The sequence below is a fragment of the Colletotrichum scovillei genome, assembly GCF_011075155.1.
Source record: "Colletotrichum scovillei strain TJNH1 chromosome Unknown Contig00006, whole genome shotgun sequence".
Classification (NCBI taxonomy): Eukaryota; Fungi; Ascomycota; class Sordariomycetes; order Glomerellales; family Glomerellaceae; genus Colletotrichum; species Colletotrichum scovillei.
In genome coordinates, this window is record NW_023336264.1 from 3,234,256 (window position 1) to 3,254,865 (window position 20,610).

The following is a 20,610-nucleotide window of genomic DNA, read 5'->3' on the forward strand; positions in this document are numbered from 1 at the left end:
ATATGCAAGTATTGAGAAGAGACTCAATCAAGGCGAAAGTACTGCTTTTTTTTGATGCTCGGGCGATGCTTGCTCATGTGCTATGTTGTCTTGCCTTGTGAAGTTGCCGGTGCTGTCTTGAGACTGACGTTCCTCACAAAGGCGCTGAGGGGGTATAACGGACCGCTGAACTCCATGTCGTACCTGGTGTGGTGGTCAGTATACCGGGGAGTTTACAACCCGCGATGTGTGGGATGTCTATAAGCTTACCAGTAATTGACGGCTAGAACGAAGCCTTCGCCGTCTTCCGGACAGGACTGGGAAACCTTGTGGTACCACATGGCGGGTAGGTAGAGCATATCACCTGGCTCCAGCGTGACGCGGACGGGCTCGGCGAGGTGGGAGTAGGGCGTCGCGTTGACCTGCGGCTGATCCGGATCCCACGTCGCAAAGGGGATAGTATTTGATGTTGCCGTTTCTTCTTCATCACCTTCTTCTTCTTCTTCTTCTTCTTCTTCTTCTTCTTCTTCTTCTTCTTCTTCTTCTTCTTCTTCTTCTTCTTCTTCTTCTTCTTCTTCTTCTTCTTCTTCTTCTTCTTCTTCTTCTTCTTCTCCTCCTCTTTCTGCTTCACTGCCTTCGCTGCCTTCGGCCCGGTCCATATTCAACACCAGCTCACCATCTTTTCCTCTCCGACGAGAATATGTCGCGGGCGCGAGGGCCGTCTCGTTGACGCAGGGGTGGCAGCATGGCGGGAGGAGGACAAAGTGTTTGCGGCCGCGGACCTGGACGTAGATGTTTTCGTAGTTGTCCTTGTGGAGGGCGGTGACGGAGCGGGAGGCGCCGATCCAGAGGTTGATGGCGTCCGGGTCGCGGTCGAGAGCGATGCGGGCGAAGGGGATGGAGGGGGGTACGTGGGTGAAGAGGGGGAGGTATTCGTTACGGAGGTTGTCGTTTTCTAAGGGGGGTTGTAGTTAGTTGTTTTGAGATTCTGTGAGTCGGGGTGAGGTTTCTTCATTATGATTGAGATAGGAAATTTTTGATGTGAAGATGTAATAAGTGAGAATGAGTGTGGTGAGAAAGCTGAAAGCACGGAACTAGTGACATACGTGTCTGAGCATATCTGACTTCTGAGGCCGTATCTTTACTCTTTTCTTGGTTGATTACATAGTTGAGAAACTCTTCGAAATCCTGATCCTCCTCGTGTGGCTTCGCGAAAACGACATTTCCTTCATGGTCGGTTGGAGCGTCTGCATTACTGCGTGTGAACGAACCGTGTAAGTCAAGGATCGTGAAAAATTTCACCCCCTCCAAAATGACCAGAGCGGACACAGAATTCATTTTCCCCCCAAACTCACCCAAAAGGCGTCACGGCAACATTCACAGTCTGATCTTTAAACATGCGCAGCAGATACTCCTTATCCCACGTCTTATTCGACTGCCACGAGGAGGCGACGCCGCGGACGACAAAGGGTGTGTTGCGGGCGACGTAGCGCATGAACTCGAGAGGGCTCGGCTCCTCGTCGAGTTCCTCGATGAAGGCGCCGTTGAGCTCGTTGTAGGTGGTGATGAGCTCGGCCAGGGGGTCGTCCTCTGGGACCGCCTGGTCTCGGGAGTTCATGATGTCTTCTGACTTGCTGGGACTGTGAGAGTGGTGGTTGTTCACTTGAGTGGCTGGTGATGAGGCACTGAGGGCAAGGACGAAAGTGAAGTGTGTGGTTGCATGACTAAGGTTGCAGCTGGAGCATTTGCGAGAATTGCTGCGATGGGTCACTGGAGTGCGAGGTTCCCATAGGGTAATTGCCTGCCATTGGGTGTCAACGTTGGATTTGATCTATTCTGTTCTAAACTGTAAATTGAAGCTTCCGACTAACTTCTAGAATATTGAATGTCTCATTCACTCATAAATTGGTTTCCAAGCGGTGTAAATAGTTTGCAGTGTGTAAAATTCCCATGTCAAACTCAAATTTCGCATCCGCGCACCCGCACCGGCCCCGATGTCACATTCACAACCACAGCCGGCGTGGAAAGCGTACCCCGGACTTCGGTCTTCGTGCACATACCAAAAACGCAAATAAGGAAGAATACGATGCTCCCTCCACGCGAGCACAAGGATCGCCTACCATTTGCATTGGGTTTTGTGAAGATACCCGGGGTTTGTCTGCCGAATGCTGCCCGGGCACGGGAATCAGGGATAGGTTAACCGCGGGCAAGGCGGGAAGGGGTCCTGCGGTGGGACTTTGGGACTTGGGGGAGCACGAGGCACGCCGCACGAGGGTCCCGTTCCTTGGGGCCCTGGAGGGGGAGGGATTCGGCAAAGGTGGTGCCAACCGCACAGGGCAAAAGGGAGCGGAGCCAATGAGGAAGACGGCGCGAGTGGGAAGTCAGGCCACTTGAGCGTCCTCATGGCCTGATTATGATGAGTCCCGGTGATTCAGAGAGCTTACCACGGCCCATGGCCCACGCAAGGTGTGATTAACCCGTGTGTTTGCTTTTGGCATTTGCTGCTTGTCTTCCATTCTTCGCGCTGGCGACTGGTAGTCTGGTGCTGCGAGATTGCCCATCTGATTAATTATAGCTTAGGCAGATCTGATTCTGGGTTGGCGGGTGCAAATGCTGGCCAGGGCATTTTGTGGTATATAGAACGTGCCTGTTCCCTTCCCTTCCATCTTCTTGGGAAGGTTCTCTGACACTGTCTTGTACCGAAACATCGTGAAGCTATTTTGGACAAATACATACACCCACAGCGTCTCTGCTAACAACACCATCATCAACATCAACAACCTAATGCCATAGCGACGACCCTCACATCAGCCACCACCGGTATCGCTATCAAGGATGATGGACATCAACGAAAAGGCCTTGTCAGCCGGTCAGCTTTTGGACACAAAAGCTTCGTCATCATGTTCTTCGATCATCTAGCTCCATCGCACGTCGGCCCCCCAACTCCAATGAGGCATCCATCATGGTCGATCAGGCACCCGAAAGCAGCTTCCCCCTGACGCGAATTGCTACCCGGACCACACTTACGAACGTCGAGCTCGCCACGCGACTCCTGCTATACACGACACATGCCAGACTGTTCTCGCCAGAAAGCATCCGCGTTCCAGAAGAGCGAGCGATGACAGCGCCTGGCTGTCGCAGCGCCAATCGAGCTCACGGACCTACACCTCTCAATACCGATTTCTTTCACGCAAACATGGGCAAATTCCTCTTCCCAAGTGTCACGGTCCGTCCATGGGCGGGATGATGGGAAACTTCAACGAGCATGCCCGCTAAAACATGGGCTTCGACCCTTTCGCTTCGCCGGTTCCAGCACAGCCATGTTCCAGGGTTCTCCGTCTCCGAGCTTGACCCTTTTGGGGGGGATGTTGCCGAGGGCCGTCGAGGAACTTGACGCTTGCATACTGGTCTCGGGCCAAGTTGAACAGGATACCTAATGGCCGCTGCGAGCTACCCCAACCGAGCGTACCACCCCAATACGAGCTGGGAAAACCGCGCAGCTTGACTTACACGGACACACATCCAAACAATCTTGCAGGAACCACTGACGCCCGGTCCCTTTCCAAACGAGCATCATTGAGTTTTTCCTCTTGGGCAACTTGGCTGCGGCGCTGCCTGATATTCAAGCAAAGACGAGACAGCAGGTGTCCTCGACGACGTGAAGGAGGGTGCCACGACTCATGAAGGGCGAATCAGCAAAGAAGCGCGCGCCAATGCTCCTACGGCCAGTCGTTCCAATCCGTTCGTTCCATCGATGTCAATGGAGCCTGTCTTGGCCTGGCTGGCTAGATGGGAAACTGAGAAAAAGCCACCATGTCGGCACCATTATCCGACTGTGGAAAGATGTACAGTTCTACTGGACGCCAAGACGAGCCGCCCTGCCGAACCCTTCAAGAAGTCTCCGGTCGGCCCAGAATTTCCAGGCAGCCCAGTCGGGAGCCAGAGAATGAGGAAGAGGAAAAGCCGGGGAGAAGAGCGGAAATGTGACACTCTTCTTGAGTTCTGGAATGTCGCAGAAAGCTTATCAAAGGTCTGATGTTTGAGACTTTACGCATCACTGGCACAGGTTGGTTGTGCGCGGCTAGCCAGAAGCAGCTGTCCCTCAACTCTCACTCAAAAGGTAGGGTACCTTAGGTAAGAGGGGCTAGCCATCCGGAGTGCTTCCCTCGGAGACCCAGAGCGCAGATTTGTGGAAGCCAAAAGGTGCAAGCCAGGTGCTTGTTATTGTGCTTGTTTCCCTGTCTTTTCTCGAGGTGTCTCGAGCTTTGCTTTCATCTCAGGATTCCCCAAGTTTCCCGGCTGCTATTTAACTTTCTCCGACCCAAGTTAGGCCCCAAACCGCCCCTCAACTTTATTTCCTTCTCCATTGTCTGATACTCCATACCTGTGGGAAGCTTTCCGTGTTTTCTGGTCCAGATCGTTCTTCCTCTGGCTGCGTCTGTTTCCCATCTTCTATGCGGCATGCCACGGCCCATGGGTCCCGGCACACCGACGCACACCTCGACCCGATACCTAGCTGGTCCGGTCTTTCCTCGAGAAAGCTAACCGTTTGACGTGTTGCTTCGTCTTTGGTGCAGGCAGGGCATTGGTTGGTTGACCTACGGGATACCGTGGTAGCTCATCGCTAGTGGCCCTCACCCTCCTGCTTCTGTTGCAATGGAAGAAGTTCTTCCATGCTCTTGGATTTGTCTCACCATCCAAAGACGTGCAGACGTCAGCGCCCGGTACCCAGTTGGAAGGGGTGTCAGGTTTTAGTGGGACTGTCCCCCTATCAGACACCCCAGAGCTGGAGCAGGGACGGTCTCCAGCTTGGCAGTGACGCCAAAACGCCCCTGGCTTGGCCCCCCTTACGCTGGTACGCAGTCACTGCAGTATGAGGTCCATGGCTTTTCTTTCCACTTTACTCCGTAGCTACATAGGTATTGCCTTTACGGGAGCGCTGCTTGCAAGCTGCAAGTACCAAACAAGTCGTTACAGTCTCCTCCAGGTCTCAGAGACACTCCGAGTACCGAAACATCAGGGCGAGAGCAGAGTCATCGATTGTCGCTCCATCTTTCCCCCCTCCCCCAGACTCAAGTGCGTCTATGGTTACCTTTCATTCTTCGACCCTGCAGGTCGCATTCTGAATCTCAGGTCGAGGACAGTCTCCTCTGCGCGTTACAGGGGTTGAAGAGCGCAAGTCACCTCACATTGTAGGAAAAGTCGTCCCATGTTCCCCGACCGATGCTGCCACCAAGCCGCCACCATCGGCAGGTTCCACGGTTCCACCTCCCCCCAAGAGATACCTGCCCAATACTCCGTACCGCCGTCTGCCGGTCTAGGTACCTGATCCTGAGTCCCAAGGTGGCCACTATTTTTGCCAAGCATCCAAGGTGCGAGGTGAGGGGAGCGCATACACAGTATTCCGTACCTACCTTACTTTGTAAACGCTAGAGGGCCACTCTGAGATTCTAGCGCGGTACGGCACGGTATGGATACACACACGACTACCTTAGCCCAAGGAACCTTAGCTGTGCCTCACACTCTCAGCACCAAACGTCAACCACGCACCTTGCACCTCACACCTCACATTACATTGGATCGCACCTTTCCCAGTCCATCTGGTCGTGTCGCTAGTCCTGTCTCTGTTCACGTCTCTCCAGCTTACCACCCACTTACCACCACCCGATCGATCATATCGCCGTACCTTAACTGCCACCACCTGCGAGGGTACTTGATCCTTTCCGAACGACAACCCTTCCTCTTTCTTTCTCTGTCTCTCTCCAGTCCATGCTGGGGTCGCTCAGAAAGATTCTGATTTGTCTTGGCCGCATATTATTTCTCCGCATCCCTCTCGTTTCGACCAAGATTGCATGCACCACACCACCCAGCACCGCATCGCGCCGCACTGCAATCCCATCGAACCACCCATCCACTCACACCGAAGCAGCGACTACAGTCGGCCCTCCGGTGAACGTCGACCAGTCTCCTCCCAACCTACCTGATCCGCCCCTCCACCTGCGACTAACACAATCTTTCACAACGTCTTCCAAGCCTTCGCCCAGCACCAGCGCGACACTAACAATTAGTCTTGTCCTGGCGTTTTTTGGGCTCCATCGCAGCTGCCCGCCGCCGTCGTTCCATTATTACACACTTCGACCGACACCCGATCGACCGACCAGCCTGGGACCCGACTGACCACGTCCCATTCCCGTCACGCTTCCACGCAACCTCTACATCAGTCGCCCACATCCCTCCACCAAAGGACCCTATTCATTGCGGAAGCTTCCTCCGTACCTCTCCGCCGCGTCGAGAATACCTCTTGAACCAACGATCACCCGGTCGGCGCTCCGCATGTTCGATTTCTTGGTCCGCCACACCTAAACGCTCAGTGTCGAGTGGAATCATGAGGACGACGACTTCCACTTGCATACCGACAACGACAACAACTTTGCTATCCCGCGCAGTTTAACACTGGATGGATCACAAGCTCAACTAAGCAGCGTCCGCTTCTGCAACTCTGCAATTCCAACTCCCAATTTCTCTGCTGCAGTCGCTGCAAGTCTACTTGCAACCATCGCCGCAGATGATTTGGTATCTTTTGTATCCTTTGCGAGGGTATGGATCTCTTCTTTTCTCCGAACGAGGCTGGTGCCACTCATCATGGATCAGCCCCATTGTAATGCATGTCCTGACTGACCTGGCTTTAGAACAACGGAAGCTCCAGCCCTTGCCACGAACCATCCTCTCCGCCGAGCATTCGCGCGATACGGTCGATATGCCGCGAGACACGTCGTCACGACTCTCATCATCTCCGTCACTGTTGCCGCGATCCTCATATACCCTTTTCCGTTTCTCTATACCTCGGATCTGAGCAATGGCGCCTCCAACTTGCCTCATCATGTGTGGACTGCTGCGCAGCCGCTCAAGGAAAACAGCACCGAGTCCGACGTAATAATGCGCTCCATTTGGGTTCACGGCAGCTACATGAAAGCACTGGACCACGACGTGTTGCTGGGCGCGCTCGAATTGCAGGATGAGCTCTTGGGTCCCACCAAAGATTTCAGCCCCCGGCGGCCCGTAACGTCCCTCCGGGCCCACGATCCATATGCAGATGCAGATCTTGCCCCTCGAGACCGGGATGCGTTCCATGTCATCAACGGCCTCACCAACCAGTCTTGGTTCTTCTCTTCGCCACTCCAGTACTGGGCCTGCTCCAATGAGCGGATAGCTTCCGACACGGACATCATATCAACCGTGAATGCGCGCAAGACGCAACCGACCTCAGTAAATGTCACTCTAAGACATTCAATAGTCTTCAGCGGCAAGCGCTTCGAAGATCGGAGACTTCTGGCCGCTGACGCTCTTGTCATAACGTTGATCCACTTGCGCGATTCCCCAGTCGGTCGACAGTGGGAGAGAAAGGCCGAATTGCTCGCAAATCGGATGAAAGACAAGTGGACAGCTTACCCAGCTGACGGGAAAAGCATGGACAGCCAGCTATACGAGTTCCAGTTCATGCCCATTTCCGTGCAAGACACGGTAATCCTGGCGCTGGCATATGGCCTCGTCGCTATTTACTTTCTCTACAGCCTTTCCAAGTTGAGGGCGGTCAAATCCAAGTTTGGCCTGATAGTTACGGTTTTTGTCCAGATTGTCGTGTCTATCATGTCAAGCTTCACTGTTTGCGCCGTTTTCCGGGTGGACTTATCCGGAATTCCGCAAGCGGCATACCCGGTCGTGGTTCTTTCCATGAGCCTCGAAAACATTTTCAGACTTATCAACGCCGTCATTTTGACTCCCTCGGAGAACAGTACGAGTAGTCGAATCAGCCGTGCGTTTGGAGAAACGGCACATGTTGCGCTGGCCAGCTCGGCACAAAACGTGCTCATCTTATGGGGACTATCGAAAATCGTCTCACCGGGCGTGTCCGCCTTTTGCACGTTTGTGGCCGTCGCTATTGTGTTTGACTTTTTTTACTTATCGACCTTCTTCCTTGCTGTTCTCAGTGTGGATGTGCGACGAACAGAGCTCAGTGACGCGCTTGCCAAGGCATCGCTGAAGAATAATAGATACGGACAGGACCAGCTGCCAGTGAACAGGAGCTGCTTCGAGGCAATGCTGCAGGGCAAGATTGCTTTGTCTACGCGCATCGCGGGCACCGTTATCATGATCACATTTGTTCTGATTGCTCAGTGGCACTTTTTCGAAAATGACACCTTCGTCCGACTGGCGCGTGGGATTTTCAGGATCTCCAGAGATACAGTCAGCTTCAGCCAACCTAAGAACTCAATGCTACTCGACATTCACCAGGCACGCAGCCCAACGTCTTGGCTTCGGCTTCAAGACCACGAAAGCGCTCGCGAGGTTATCAACGTCATCAAGCCTAGATCCCACAGTTACATCGCTCGGGTTTATGACCCTCTAGTATTCGTCCTCAAGGGTGCGGATCGCACACCCGTCACGCCCGAGCGTCCACTACTCCCGGCCCTCTACGACTTCATCGACCATCACCTGAAGCACTTTCTCGTCACCGTGCTTTTCATTCTGTCCGCCGTCCGTCTTCTCATGAACTATCTGTTATGGGGAGAGGATGCTGAGTCGAGACGCAACGACGACATGGGAGATAAACCCCTCTTGGCCATTGAATCTTTGCCAGAGGCTCACACTCTGGATGTTTTGCGCATGACTTCGTCATACGACGGACATATCATTTCTGTCGGTCTGGACCGCTCAATTCGTGTTTGGGATGTCAGGTCGGGCGAAAGAGACTACTCGCTCGCCGACATCGAGGCACCCCCCGAGGACCCCTTTCCGGTATTGGCAGTCGCTACAGACAAGAAGTCTAGCTGGTTGGCATTGTTATCCTCCAACAAGGTTTTCCTATGGAACTTGGTTGAGCACCGGTGGAGTCAGCCGATCCCGGTTGACTTGAAAAATCCGAGGTCTGACAAGCCTCCTTATTTCTTCTTCGGCACGCCGACTTTTGACTTTTCAAGCCCACTCGTGATCGTACGACGAAACGGAACGATGATACAGATCGTTCCTGGTCAAAATGAGCCCATGGAGTTCTCCATCTGCAAGAGCCCTTTGGTCTCGGTTCGTCCGCTCGTACAGAAGATCCCACCCAGCGGCACCGCGCAGCTGTCTATTCTAACGGCGTCGAGAAAAGGATGTATACACGTCGCGACACAGCAACGAGACGATACTTGGATCTCACAAAGCCTCGACGTCCATACAGCCGATGACCGCGGAGCATCTCAGGTAGTGCCGCTGTCGGCACTAGGCTCCTTCCTTGTGGCGAGGTCTCACACAGTTGACCTGGTTGATGCAAAGACGAAGGCGCTGCTTCACACTTTTGAGACAGATTCAATTCAACCGGGGTCTCTGAGATGCTTTCATTCGTCACGAAGAAAACCTCAATGCGGTTCGATTGGGCTTGTGTCATTCGGTATCGCGTACACCCATGCAGAGAAAGGCGACTGCGTGATTCACACCTTTATACCAAAGGAAGAAGGCAACGTCATTTGCTTCCGGAATACGAGTTCGCCGCCCAGCCGCAGCTGTAGTGCATGGGCCGAGACCATTGAGTCGAAGAGGGAGATTAGTAATCCGGGGACATGGGAAGCTCTGCCAAACGGGTTTCTCGTGGGCGTCCGGAGGGAAGTGTACGATAGCGGGTCAAGCAGCGGCGAGTCGTCTCCGACAACAACCGGTGGTCTCCGTCACAGGATGTATCAACGGCCAGAGAAGCGACCAAACAGATCGCAGGACAACTGGGAGGTCTGGGTAGCTTCAGAACTGGGGCGGGAGCAGATCTACGAAACAAGGCCCCTTCATGATGAGTACGAGATGGGCTCGCATCTCATTATCTCGGGACTGGGTCCCATCGTCAAGGTCGGCACCGCATCGGTGGCGGTTGCTTTTGGCAATATTATCAAACTTATCACGGTTGGACACCAGCACTTTGAGGATCTGGCCGAGAACGAGACAGGGGAGTCTCTGCACATTGGCAGCCGACGACGGAAACCGGCAGCTGTTACGCATGCCCGGATGAAGGTCCCGTCATGGATTTGAACTGTAAGCGGGAGTAAACTTTGGAGGGGAGGTTTTGGATTGGAAGGCAATATTCTCATCTTCTTTTTATATACCCATGATCGACAAAAGGGAGTTGGGATTTTCTGTTTTACTATTACTTTGACATAGTTTCGAGATGATGCCCCCGTCATGGGAATGAGGGGCCCAGAATTATAAGATTCCCCATTTCAGCATATGCATATGATTTCTTGTGACGGCTTCTTTACGTCGGCTTTTGCTAGATAGATTCGTGTACGAAACCAGTCGATTGTGCCGTCTCAGTAGTATCTCCCAGAGCTGAAATAGAGGTAGTGTTTCTAGCACGACTAGATAGTCTCGAATACCGAGGCGTTTGAAGGACATACCATCAATAAACCACGGCTTCCATTGCTTCAACAGACTCTACTTCCATTTAATTTCCCGTTTTGTCATTCACCTCACCTTGGACAAGCAGGTTCCGTGATCCAATGCTATCCCCCAGGCGCTGCTGCTCTCTGTGTGCGCTTCATGATCTACTCCGTGCCCACAAACTGTCACATACGACCATACCCATTGGAAAACTCGGGATCCCGTCCGCTCTCCCATAGATAAGCCAATGAGGGCCGGATTAGTAGTTGGGTCGGTGACGACCAGCGAATACCTGGTGTTGTATGTTTTTTCGAAGTTTTTGTGGATGGCGATGGTGGATATCGTGATGTTTTATTTTTATTTTGGTGATGTTGTGGAGTTGGGGCGAGTGTGGGGTTGGTGGGGGTGCCGGTGTGGGGGTTCGAATTCGATTGCGAAGGTAGTTTGGGGTAAGTGGAAACGGGAGAAGGGGAGCTGATGGGCAAGGTGTTGGGGCAGGATATCTCGAGGTCTCTCTTGGTTATATTATCTCAGAGAGAGAATGTCTGTTTCGTTTGACGTGGGGTGTGTGAGTCGAGCAGGGTTTAGTTACATTTACTTTTACACGCAGTCGGCTGCTTGGTCTGGATCTGGTGAAAGTCGTCTACGTCTCTGGCCATGCTATACCGTCGTCAGACTGCTGTATCTTGATGAAACGTGTACCCTCTGTCAAGCGGTATAGGGATGGGAACGGAGCACGCGAGCAATAAACAGCAGGAAAGTACAGAAACGAGGACTGTCTCCCTGCTATCTAGCCTCTGGCTCTCATGGCCTGGATGTACTACTTCTCGACTTTTCAGGGAATCCTCATGCTCATGACGCCGAGATAAAACCGATCTTGGATGGCCATACTTGGTAGGACGAACGTATGTTTCTTACATGGCAGAGCCCATGCCTTTGAAATAGTGTCAGAAGGCAAGAGACGGCATGTTTTACAAGTTGTACAATATCTGTGTCTGGCGGAAATCTTTGGCTTCATTCGGGTATCTCATTCATTTAGTTGTGTGGAGCGGTAGTGTAGAGAGTTCTCGCACATTACTATCTACCTAAAGGTCTCCTGCAGCTCGGGATTGTTGGGCTCGGATACTAGATCCATTATGAAAGGATGCCAGAAGAGAGGGGATACCATGAAATCTAGGCTGTTATGTATCTTAAGTCGTATGGAGCTGCGATATTGGCAGAGTGATTCCACTCCTGTGTGAGGCCACTTTGCGCCTAGTTCAATAAAGCACTCGCTCGCTCACATGAAGGGTAGTGAGTCGCCTTCTATACTAGGTCATGAGCCTCCTCCTATACCGTATCTAGATCTTCTTGTCAAGGTCTTCATTAGCCTACGTGCAAAACTGAGAATAGTTAGTTATAAGAGCTTTTAGATGGATCTACAAAACACTCAAGCAAAAAAAACGTACAACCAACGCCAACCGAAATGGCAAAAGAGTTCACCCCCCCGGTGCTGAACTGGGGGCTACATCTCTGGCGCTCATGCTGGGATTCGAACTCGGGTACTCGCTAAGCCTGTCGTCGAGTAGGCTGGTTGGCGTATAAATTGTTCGTTGACCATAAACCACTCCACCACGCAGCCAGTTTGACCTGACCCGTCGACCTAGACGGGCGCCTGCTGGCTGGTGACCGGAATGGAAGTGACGGGGCCTATATGGGCTTGTTCGTGGTCGGGTGTGGAAGGTCAACCCTTTGCTCCTTCCCGGCCTGACTTCAGATACCTGAGGCAGATAGGCTTTCGTGATGCCACCCGTGGAGAAGGCGTCACGAGGAAGAACACATAGAGGTATATGGGTCGAGGTCAAAATACTAGGTGAAGGTAATCGATACACTGGTTCTGCCCATTTGGTAATTGATAAACCACGAGGCGAACACGCTCCGGACGGAGAACAGTTGAGCACGCAGCACGCCCCATCAGATAGTTTACTATAAAGTATTGCTGTTCTTCAAACCGTGCTGATTTTCAAAGAAAAAAAAGTCTTAGTTTCCACTTACCTCTAGACTAGTTATCTAAATCAAACTTACGCAGTTCATGTCAAACTGAATGGAACATCGAGAACACCTTCACCCGCACTGCTGCTGGCACCGACTGGCACGCCGCCCTTCGCCAACCGATGATGTCAGTGCGCTGTTGATCAGATATCAAAGACCCATACTGAAGCATAAGATCCCCATGGACGTCTTGACATCCGATATCATGGTGTGTTGCCGCCTCTGGCTATATTATAGAGACGGCTATCTGAACAGAGGAAATATCACAATGCTTTCTCTTTCTAACACGAGGTAAGGGCGAGTATTGGGTCTAAGCTAGTGATTGAGAACTGCTCGTACAAGCAAGGGTTCATGTTATTAAGGTAGAAAAAGCTCTGATCTTTAGTATTACTTATCGTTTCTTATTCACCACCCCTCGGTATAGCTCTGGAAGCATTCAATCCCGAATACTCTAATGACGAAACAGAAAAGTCTAATGCCTTCGTCATATCGAGGGATTTTCATACTGACGTATGCTTATGTTACAACATACAACATTCACGCCGTGAGTAGCGACATATCGTAGCTAAATCAAATCTCATGCTTGATGTCAATGAATTTGTTTACGCACAATATTGGTAGAGCAATTATATATGAGACCAGTGTCAACTCGGCTGACATCCTTGCATGAACGCAAGACCGCCACGAACGACATTGAACTCACATGGGTTTTGATATGACCAGGCAAGGTTAAGACTTGCCTCGAATACATGCCACCGCCATCATCCGTATAATTGATTTACTCCCAGAACTTCGCATTGATGAAGAATCAGAAGGAGCGGTAGGCACACAGAACCATGACGGTTATTTCGAGTCACTAGATTATTCAAACATCGTGGAGATCATACATTTTTGGCTTGTGATTTTGTATCTATCAAGTGGCGTTTTCCAGGAGGGTGTATCCCGCACCCTCGCTTCTCTACATGTTGTCTCCGTCTACATCGTTTGATCCCGTTCATCCCCTGCGAAATACCTATTCTGACCTCTAAACCTTTGCACCTTTGATAACCCATAGCTGACGCCCGACACAATAACTCCAGATAACCCAAAATAAAACCAGCCTTGAAGCAGCTTCCTCTTCCTCTATGAACTCCAAAATTCTTCTACACAATGATCATCATGTCGTTAGGAAACCAGCCAAACGACAACATCCTACCCGTCCCGACCCACGTTATCGACGTAATACAACAGTCCCTTACCCCTTAAGCTCACTGATACCGCGGCCTCCGGCACGGGTACTGGTCAGGGAACCAAGTCAAGCACTCCTCACAGGCATCGTCGAGGCCAATGGTCTGCCATACCTGCCGCTTGGTGCAGGGTTTCTGGATGAGGCTCGCGGGTTGGCAGAAGCGGGCGAACGTGAAGGAGAGGTGCTTGCACGTGAAGGCGTGGGCGTAGTATTGGCACATTATGAAGCTTGTAGTGAGGTGTAAGTCGTGGGCGGATGAGAGTTATTGTATTCCAAGCGATGTGGTTGGTTCTGACTCTTTTTCGTGTGGTTGAGACTTGGCGCCTGGAGGAGTAGCTCTGCTGGTTGATAGATTCTCTTCGACTTGTACGACTTTGCGATTGTCAAGGTATCTCGGCAACCGGTGATAGTTGCGGCCGAGAGTGTGAAGAGTAGACTCGGGAACAAAGGTTGAGGCTCACTCGTTGGTATCTTGACGGGCGTGTAAGAAATGAACGTGATTAGATCGAATCAATACAAGATCCAAAGAATGGAAAGCACGTCTGAGAAATGCAGACTGAGAGGGCATCTATTTGTAGCCCCTCGCCCCTGATCTTACAAACAACAACGTCAGTTTAGTTTGCCTTCATCGGGCACCAAACCGCAAGCTACGGCGTGACCTCGATCCTACCAGACAACATCGTTTGAGAACCTGTAGGAAGCCTCCTTTCCCCCTACCCTACACAGAACTTCGAGCCGGAGGTGAGGTACACCAAAATCACCCCCCAAAAGGAGGAAACCTAACCCAAGCCGAAGCGCACCGAGATCTATGAAATCTCACAAAGCAGGGCACGCGGGTCGCGGGTCGTCCGGAAGCTGCAACATCCCGCTCCGGAAAGCAAACGGTGGTTACCGCGGCCAGGAACCAGGAACCAAACGACGCAGAGTTTCAAACGGAATCTTTGGCTCTGATTCGAGAAGAAAGGAGGACACCCAGGGGGGGGGGGGGACGCTTGCTATTCAGCTTCACATATTGACCGAGAAGACAGCTGGCTAAAGGGTGTGTTGCACTGTCTGATGAATGCATCCACGTTCCAAAATGTGTGCCCGACAAAACGTCATGATGTCTCTCGCGCTGGTATTGAGGCAAGTCGACACGACCAAGGGGCCCCAGAATGGCTGGCTCATCTTCAACCTTACCCGGCATCGAGGCTGCGATCGTGACATATAGGGCTGCAGGCTCGTGATCTCAGAATCGCAGCGTAATGCAGTCCGGAAGCGAGTCCGACCCCCGAGTGAGATGACGAGGTCGTACAGTATGGTGGCGGAGTGCGCGACGTTGAGGCTGGCAGGAAGTACGACGGCCGCTCACGCCTGTGTTGACAACACACAATACAGAGAGCATGCGTTTGTACTGCGACCTCAATCACTACATTGAAGACATGTACAGAAGTTGGCAGGCCATGTCACAAGGCACGCTTGCACCTGTGGACTTTGGCTGCACCCACTTACACATAGCAGCGCTCGCCACCCCGGATGAGCTCGCATCATAGCTTGACTCTTGACAAGGCGTAGTGGAGGCGGACCCATCCAGAGACAAGAAATCGTAACTCCAAGATGGCATAGGTGACATAGCCGCAAGGAAACGGAGGCCTGTTCTTCACCGCCAGTTTTAGTACTGCCTGTTGCTGCTGCTGGTCACTTCTGCAGTCGTCAGGCCGGGCTTCGGTATGTAAGCGGTATGTTGGGTTTCTTGTATTCTTAGAGATGGAAAGCCATTCAGTGAAGAATCGGTACCCAGGGTGGATTGTGAAGGAGGGGCGGCCGCATTGCCCTCGGCCAAGCGTGAGGTTGGTAATAGGTCATAGGCTTGTCAGATCCAGGTTCATTCTTCTAGTCACTATAACAATCTTCATCAGCCCTCGTGTGTTGGCGTGGCGTAACAGTGCGAAGTGTTCCCTGGAGCGCTGAGATAGAACTGCCTTACGCAGAGTTGTCAGGCGCAGCGAGGCCATTGACTTATGCGCTGGCACCATTGAGGCCTCTGGGAGGCCGCACATAAGGTCGGCGAATCGCGACTGGGAGTATCAGTAGGGGGATTCTTCACACTTTGGACTTTTGGTACAGCGAAAAAAGAGGTGGCTGGGATGCCGAGAGTTGAGTTGAGCGCAAAGGGGACGTTTTCCCTGCTTCGAGAAAGCGCGCCGCGTCCCGTTGGTCAGATCAGAAGGCGATCAAGAGACGTTGGACGCTAATCCAGAAAAAGACTAAAGCGGCCCAGAGAGGAGCTTGAGGGGCCACTGCCAAACGCTGGTGGGTCCAGCGAGTAAGCGGTACGTATCCTTTTTGGTGGAAACACCGTGGAAGCACAACTTCACAAGTTATTCCACGACGGACGACTTGTGCCATTTAACCCAGTCTTGCTCGTACAAGACGGCCTTGTGCAACCTGGATCGGTGAATATACCACGATGTCCGAGCAGCATTTGTTTCGGGACGTGGGCTGGGTAATCTGAAACCCCCAGACTGACAAGGGTAAACAGTCGCACGGGCTATTCATTGCTGTTCGAGGGTGACGGGAAGGATACGGGACTCGATAGTCGACATCCGGCCACGTTGTGCGCCTTTGGGCCCCTTGCTTTGCCTTTGCCTGCGTATCCGTATGGTGCATCAAAGATTCTGGGCACAGCCAGAAGCAGGCCTGCATGGGGAGCATATAGGTAACTGATATCGATTCGTCGGCAGTGGGCCACCAGAGCGCAACGCGCATTTGCGCGTGTCTGTGTGGACGCATGGCGAAGTCTCAGAGCGACACGATAGACAGGTTCCGACAAGGGAGGAAAAGCAAGCAAGCCAGCAATCTAGGCTGATTTGTGCGCATCAAGCGAGATGGCATCTCCCGTGTCTCAGACCGGCGTGATATGTTGATATGACGGGAAAAGTGTGAGAAGATGGTCCAGAGGGGAGGATCGTGTCGCCCCCAAGTTGGCCATTGACGCAAGGATCGGGAGAGGCTCCGGTCTGTCTCGAGGGCCGTATAAGGCATTGTCTACGTAAACTCTTAGTGATAGAGGGGTCCAGTCCGGCCGAGCAAGCTGCTGGTCAATGAAGGATACTCGAGAGTCGAAAGTCGAGACCCCGCGGACCCTTGGGATAATTAGTTGGTTAGTCGGCTTGTCTCGGAGCGTGGTCCCGCGCGTCAGAAGGAAAGCGCGGCGCTATCGCGTCGTCGGCGTCAATTCAGATCAGAAAGCATCCTAGACCTAGGGTTCAGATGAACGGCGCTTGGTCCTGTAGCGCGGTCATGTGGAAAGCTTGGATGGCGAGTGACTGGCGGGGAAGGAGCACGTCGCAATGCCTACAATAAGAACGGATACTCCGTACTCGTAGGATAAATCAATGACTGAGGTCATATCAGCTAGGCCGCCGTTTGTTCGGAGAGCGAACTGGAAGAGGAAGAATGCCGATGAGTGGAAGAGAGGGCCGGTGGAGGCGAGGCAAGCAGCGCAACAGAATGACCAGGAAGGATTCCCGTCTTCGCTCCTACCTTGGTGGTGTGTCTGGCTCGTTCGGCTTGCCATGCTGGGGGCCGGGGCCAAGTGGGCACCTCAAGTTCGCAATTGAATTGCCAGCGCCAGTTCCCATTTCATAGTTCAAAAGTCAAGCGGGTCGCAGGGATCCCATCTTAGCGCGGGCATCTTTTTACCCCCCGTGTCCCCGTCCAAGTTCGTGGGAAACTGTGCCTGAGCTTGGCTTACGGATGGGATACCTTGACTTGCACACTTGCAAGCCTTGTTCCCACGCTGTTTCCTGCCTCCATCCAGCTCCAGCTTTCCAGCCCAAGCTCCAGCTCCAATTCCAGCTCCAGGCCATCGCCTTTTTCCCTTTCTCTTTCTTTCTCATCACTTGGTAGGAGAACCTTACCTATCCGTACGAATACTTAGCTTCTTCAGCCCCAGCCTACTAAGCAATCGAGAGCTGATGTCACCCGCGCCCAATCCAACACCCATCTTCGCGTTCGATTCCACCAGGGCTACCACATCAATCACTTTCAAGCCTTAACTCACACGGTGCGCGCGTCTTCCGAGGGGTGGACAACTCATCTTGCAGCATCTTGCCCCCATCATCCAACCTACAATACCCGACTTTATTCGCTGCCTCTCGCCTCTGTACGACGTCGCCCGCGGCCGTCATTGTTGCTCCTACTTCTCATCTCACTTCATAACCACCCGACCCCTGGTGTCCAAAGACTCCATTCTCAGGCACCCTATCGCGCAGCCTCCATCACTTGTACGGTACCTGTTGGGCGACTTCGTCATCCATCTGTATCAGTACCCCGGGAATTGCCTCCATTCCCAATCGGCCTCGGTTCTCCCAGTTCTACACTACCTTACGGCCAGACCGCGCAGCAGCTCTCGCCAAGGCCCACACTCGTTCATGCACAATACGACCGCATGCCCCAGTCCTCTGCGCCTTTGTCTGCAAGCTCTCCTTTAGGGCACATATAACCTGCAGCTACCTACATTACCTTACATTACATTACATCGCCCGAACCCGTCTCAAAACTTACCTGCATCGCTGCTGTTCTTCGACTCGTCCTCAACCATTGTCGAGATGCCTTCATAGCCCGACATCCAACACACTACCTCGTCACACCCCAATTCCACGACTACGACTGCTGCCAGCCGTCTCATCTCGTCTGGTTCCATTTCGCCTGCTCCCACCTTGACTTGACAGACGTTTGGCACCCAGTCCCGCCCCCGCAGCCACGCCGACGCTCACTTCCACGCCCGCTCTTCACCGCCTCCTACGCCGGCATTATCCTTTGACACTCGTTTATTCTCCCAGGGATCGCCCTCGTAGCCCATCAGCGAGCTCTATCCACGACTGTCCTCAAAAGGATTCTCGACGACGATCCACCCAAGCATTGAGCGTTGTCGTCATGCTATTTGCGAAAAGATCACTCAATCACTCATCTTCTCACTTGAATAATTGATTTCTGCGCCTAGCAAGTTGCCAATTGGTCGAACGATCCGACTCACTCACTAAGTACTTACTATTAATGTATTATACCTGTGAGTATTCATTTCTTCCAGATTGCACTCAATGCGATCGGTGCCCTTAGTTGCTGACAACCGGCATAACTCAGTCTCATTGTCAGGTCAAAGATTCAAAACGTAATCGGCTTGTTCTGCTCCTCGAATACCTTCTTACCTTTGAGCTTTCCGCAGCTCTCATAATTAGTTCATTCACTATTGCCCGCGACTCACACTCAGCCATTGCGTACGCCCCTCTACTGAGCGGCTTGAATCAGTACAGAGAAGGGCACCTAATTATCATTGGCGAAATTTTGGCGAGTCCCAGCCAACTCTCTCAGTCAGGGCTTGCTTCTTCTTCATCAAGGCCACAGCAGCCGTAATACCCATCTCCGCCATCTCCCCCGCCGCAGACGTACGGACAAATCCTCATGGCTTCCTCCGAAGTTGACCAGAAGTTCCTCGGAAAATGGGCGAAAACCGTCGAAACCGATAACCCACTCTTGTCATCGATGCTTTACAAGATCCTTGGACTCTCACTAAGCCTTGCAGAGCAACTTGTCACAGCGAAGAAACAGCGCAGACCCGATGCCGCCCGCGCGCCCCAGTCTCTCGACCTCATTTTCCACATCATCTGGCTTTCAAGAGAGGGCCTAGTGATGCTGCAGCAATATGTGATTCCTATGGTGGGAAACCATACAGAACTCCGGGTATTGGCGTACAAGCTACGAGCATCGTTCTACCACATTTTCGTCCTGTTTCACAACAAACCTGCAGTGTCCACTATGGGCATCGCAACTCCAGACACAATGGCCGGATTGACCCCACCGAGGATGGACAAGGGCAAAGGAATCGCAAGGGAGGATTGGAACTCATCGCAGGGCTCAATACAGCCCACACATGCCCTCGAGGGCGGTCCAGTGAACCCTCCACCGGGTTTCGCTCCTCAAAGCGGCTCCGACCAACCCGCCGCCTTCCTCGAGCCGCCGAGAGATTACCTCCCCGAAGCGCACAAGTACTTCAAGGAGGCGATTGCCCTAGCTGACCAACACCTCTGGGGGTCGCATTCATTACGACTCTCCGTCAAGACTGAATACGCCGCGTTCCTTTACGAGTGTGTACACGACGCTGACGGGAGCCGAAAACTGGCCAAGGATGCCATATCCGAGGTCTATGAAGCGACCGAAGGCATGGATGACGACATGTTTTCCGATGCTTGCGAGCTGGTTACTGTCCTGGGCAAGATGATGAAGCGAGGGCTCGGGTCGAGTAACAACACTTTGACCAGAGGAACAAGTCCTAGTCCAGCTGCACCTCCAGGAACGACAATGGCCCCGGGCATGGAGAATCCCATCTGAGTGAAGACATGTCTCAATGATGGCTATTCTATGACCTGGCCAGGAGGAACTCGATATCACTCGATCTCCGGTCACGAGTCTCTCAAGATGTGCAGCTTGGTGGCGGTGGTCATATTCTCCTGCTCCGACCGACGGCGAAAGCTACACTCGGGTTGGGCACGATAGCCTCTCATGGCATGCCTACACCGGGTTTCCCTTTCCCAGGCTTCTTCGATGTACAAGATTCAGCTCAAAAATACTACTGCTACAGCGGAGTCGAGCAGGCTAAGGGGGCATTCTCGAAAACTTTGAGCGCACACAGCATCTCAAACGGCGCATTGGGTGGCACATAATATTACAGCAGACCCCCTTGGACAATTTTCAAGGGCTGCTTACCTGTACTTATATCTTGGATACGGCGAGAATGGGAGGCGAATCGATACGGTGGGAGTTTTCTACATGCACCATGTATAAGATGGCTGCTTTTTGTTATAATAGTTGATTCCCATTGATACCCCATCCTCTGCGGTGGCTGCTGGTGGTGGTGGTCTGCACCTTTTTCTATAGAAGCTTCAAAATTTTCGGGGTTTCTCTGCAAACCGAAATGCTGTGAGATC

At 52.5% G+C, this 20,610-nt stretch overlaps 4 protein-coding genes across 4 annotated transcripts; 2 read left to right on the forward strand and 2 right to left on the reverse strand.

The window, feature by feature from the left end:
- Window positions 1-44: 44 nt before the first annotated feature.
- HER10_EVM0013109 (phospholipase A2) lies at window positions 45-1,597 on the reverse strand (the record flags this gene model as incomplete). Its single annotated transcript, XM_035482477.1, has 4 exons — window positions 45-183; window positions 250-934; window positions 1,086-1,234; window positions 1,335-1,597. The coding sequence occupies 4 exons, from the start codon at window positions 1,595-1,597 to the stop codon at window positions 81-83; spliced, it is 1,200 nt and encodes a 399-aa protein (XP_035333586.1). The 3' UTR covers window positions 45-80.
- A 1,049-nt stretch (window positions 1,598-2,646) lies between these two features.
- Window positions 2,647-10,309, forward strand: HER10_EVM0010525 (uncharacterized protein). The gene is made up of 2 exons (XM_035479982.1): window positions 2,647-6,576; window positions 6,669-10,309. The coding sequence occupies exons 1-2, from the start codon at window positions 6,545-6,547 to the stop codon at window positions 10,033-10,035; spliced, it is 3,399 nt and encodes a 1,132-aa protein (XP_035333258.1). The 5' UTR covers window positions 2,647-6,544; the 3' UTR covers window positions 10,036-10,309.
- A 3,352-nt stretch (window positions 10,310-13,661) lies between these two features.
- HER10_EVM0006785 (uncharacterized protein) lies at window positions 13,662-15,245 on the reverse strand (the record flags this gene model as incomplete). Its single annotated transcript, XM_035476361.1, has 2 exons — window positions 13,662-13,869; window positions 15,136-15,245. 2 exons carry the CDS (start codon window positions 15,243-15,245, stop codon window positions 13,662-13,664), a joined length of 318 nt encoding a protein of 105 aa, XP_035332802.1.
- A 2,214-nt stretch (window positions 15,246-17,459) lies between these two features.
- HER10_EVM0002783 (uncharacterized protein) lies at window positions 17,460-20,545 on the forward strand. Its single transcript, XM_035472478.1, has one exon. The coding sequence runs from the start codon at window positions 19,088-19,090 to the stop codon at window positions 20,012-20,014; it is 927 nt and encodes a 308-aa protein (XP_035332322.1). The 5' UTR covers window positions 17,460-19,087; the 3' UTR covers window positions 20,015-20,545.
- The last annotated feature ends 65 nt before the right edge of the window (window positions 20,546-20,610 follow it).

Excerpts from the sequence above, each read along its gene's own strand:
- HER10_EVM0002783 (XM_035472478.1), top strand. The coding sequence starts at position 19,088 with ATGGCTTCCTCCGAAGTTGACCAGAAGTTCCTCGGAAAATGGGCGAAA.
- HER10_EVM0010525 (XM_035479982.1), top strand. The coding sequence starts at position 6,545 with ATGATTTGGTATCTTTTGTATCCTTTGCGAGG. Across the intron at positions 6,577-6,668 it reads CTTTTGTATCCTTTGCGAGG|AACAACGGAAGCTCCAGCCC; the intron begins GTATGGATCTCT and ends ACCTGGCTTTAG.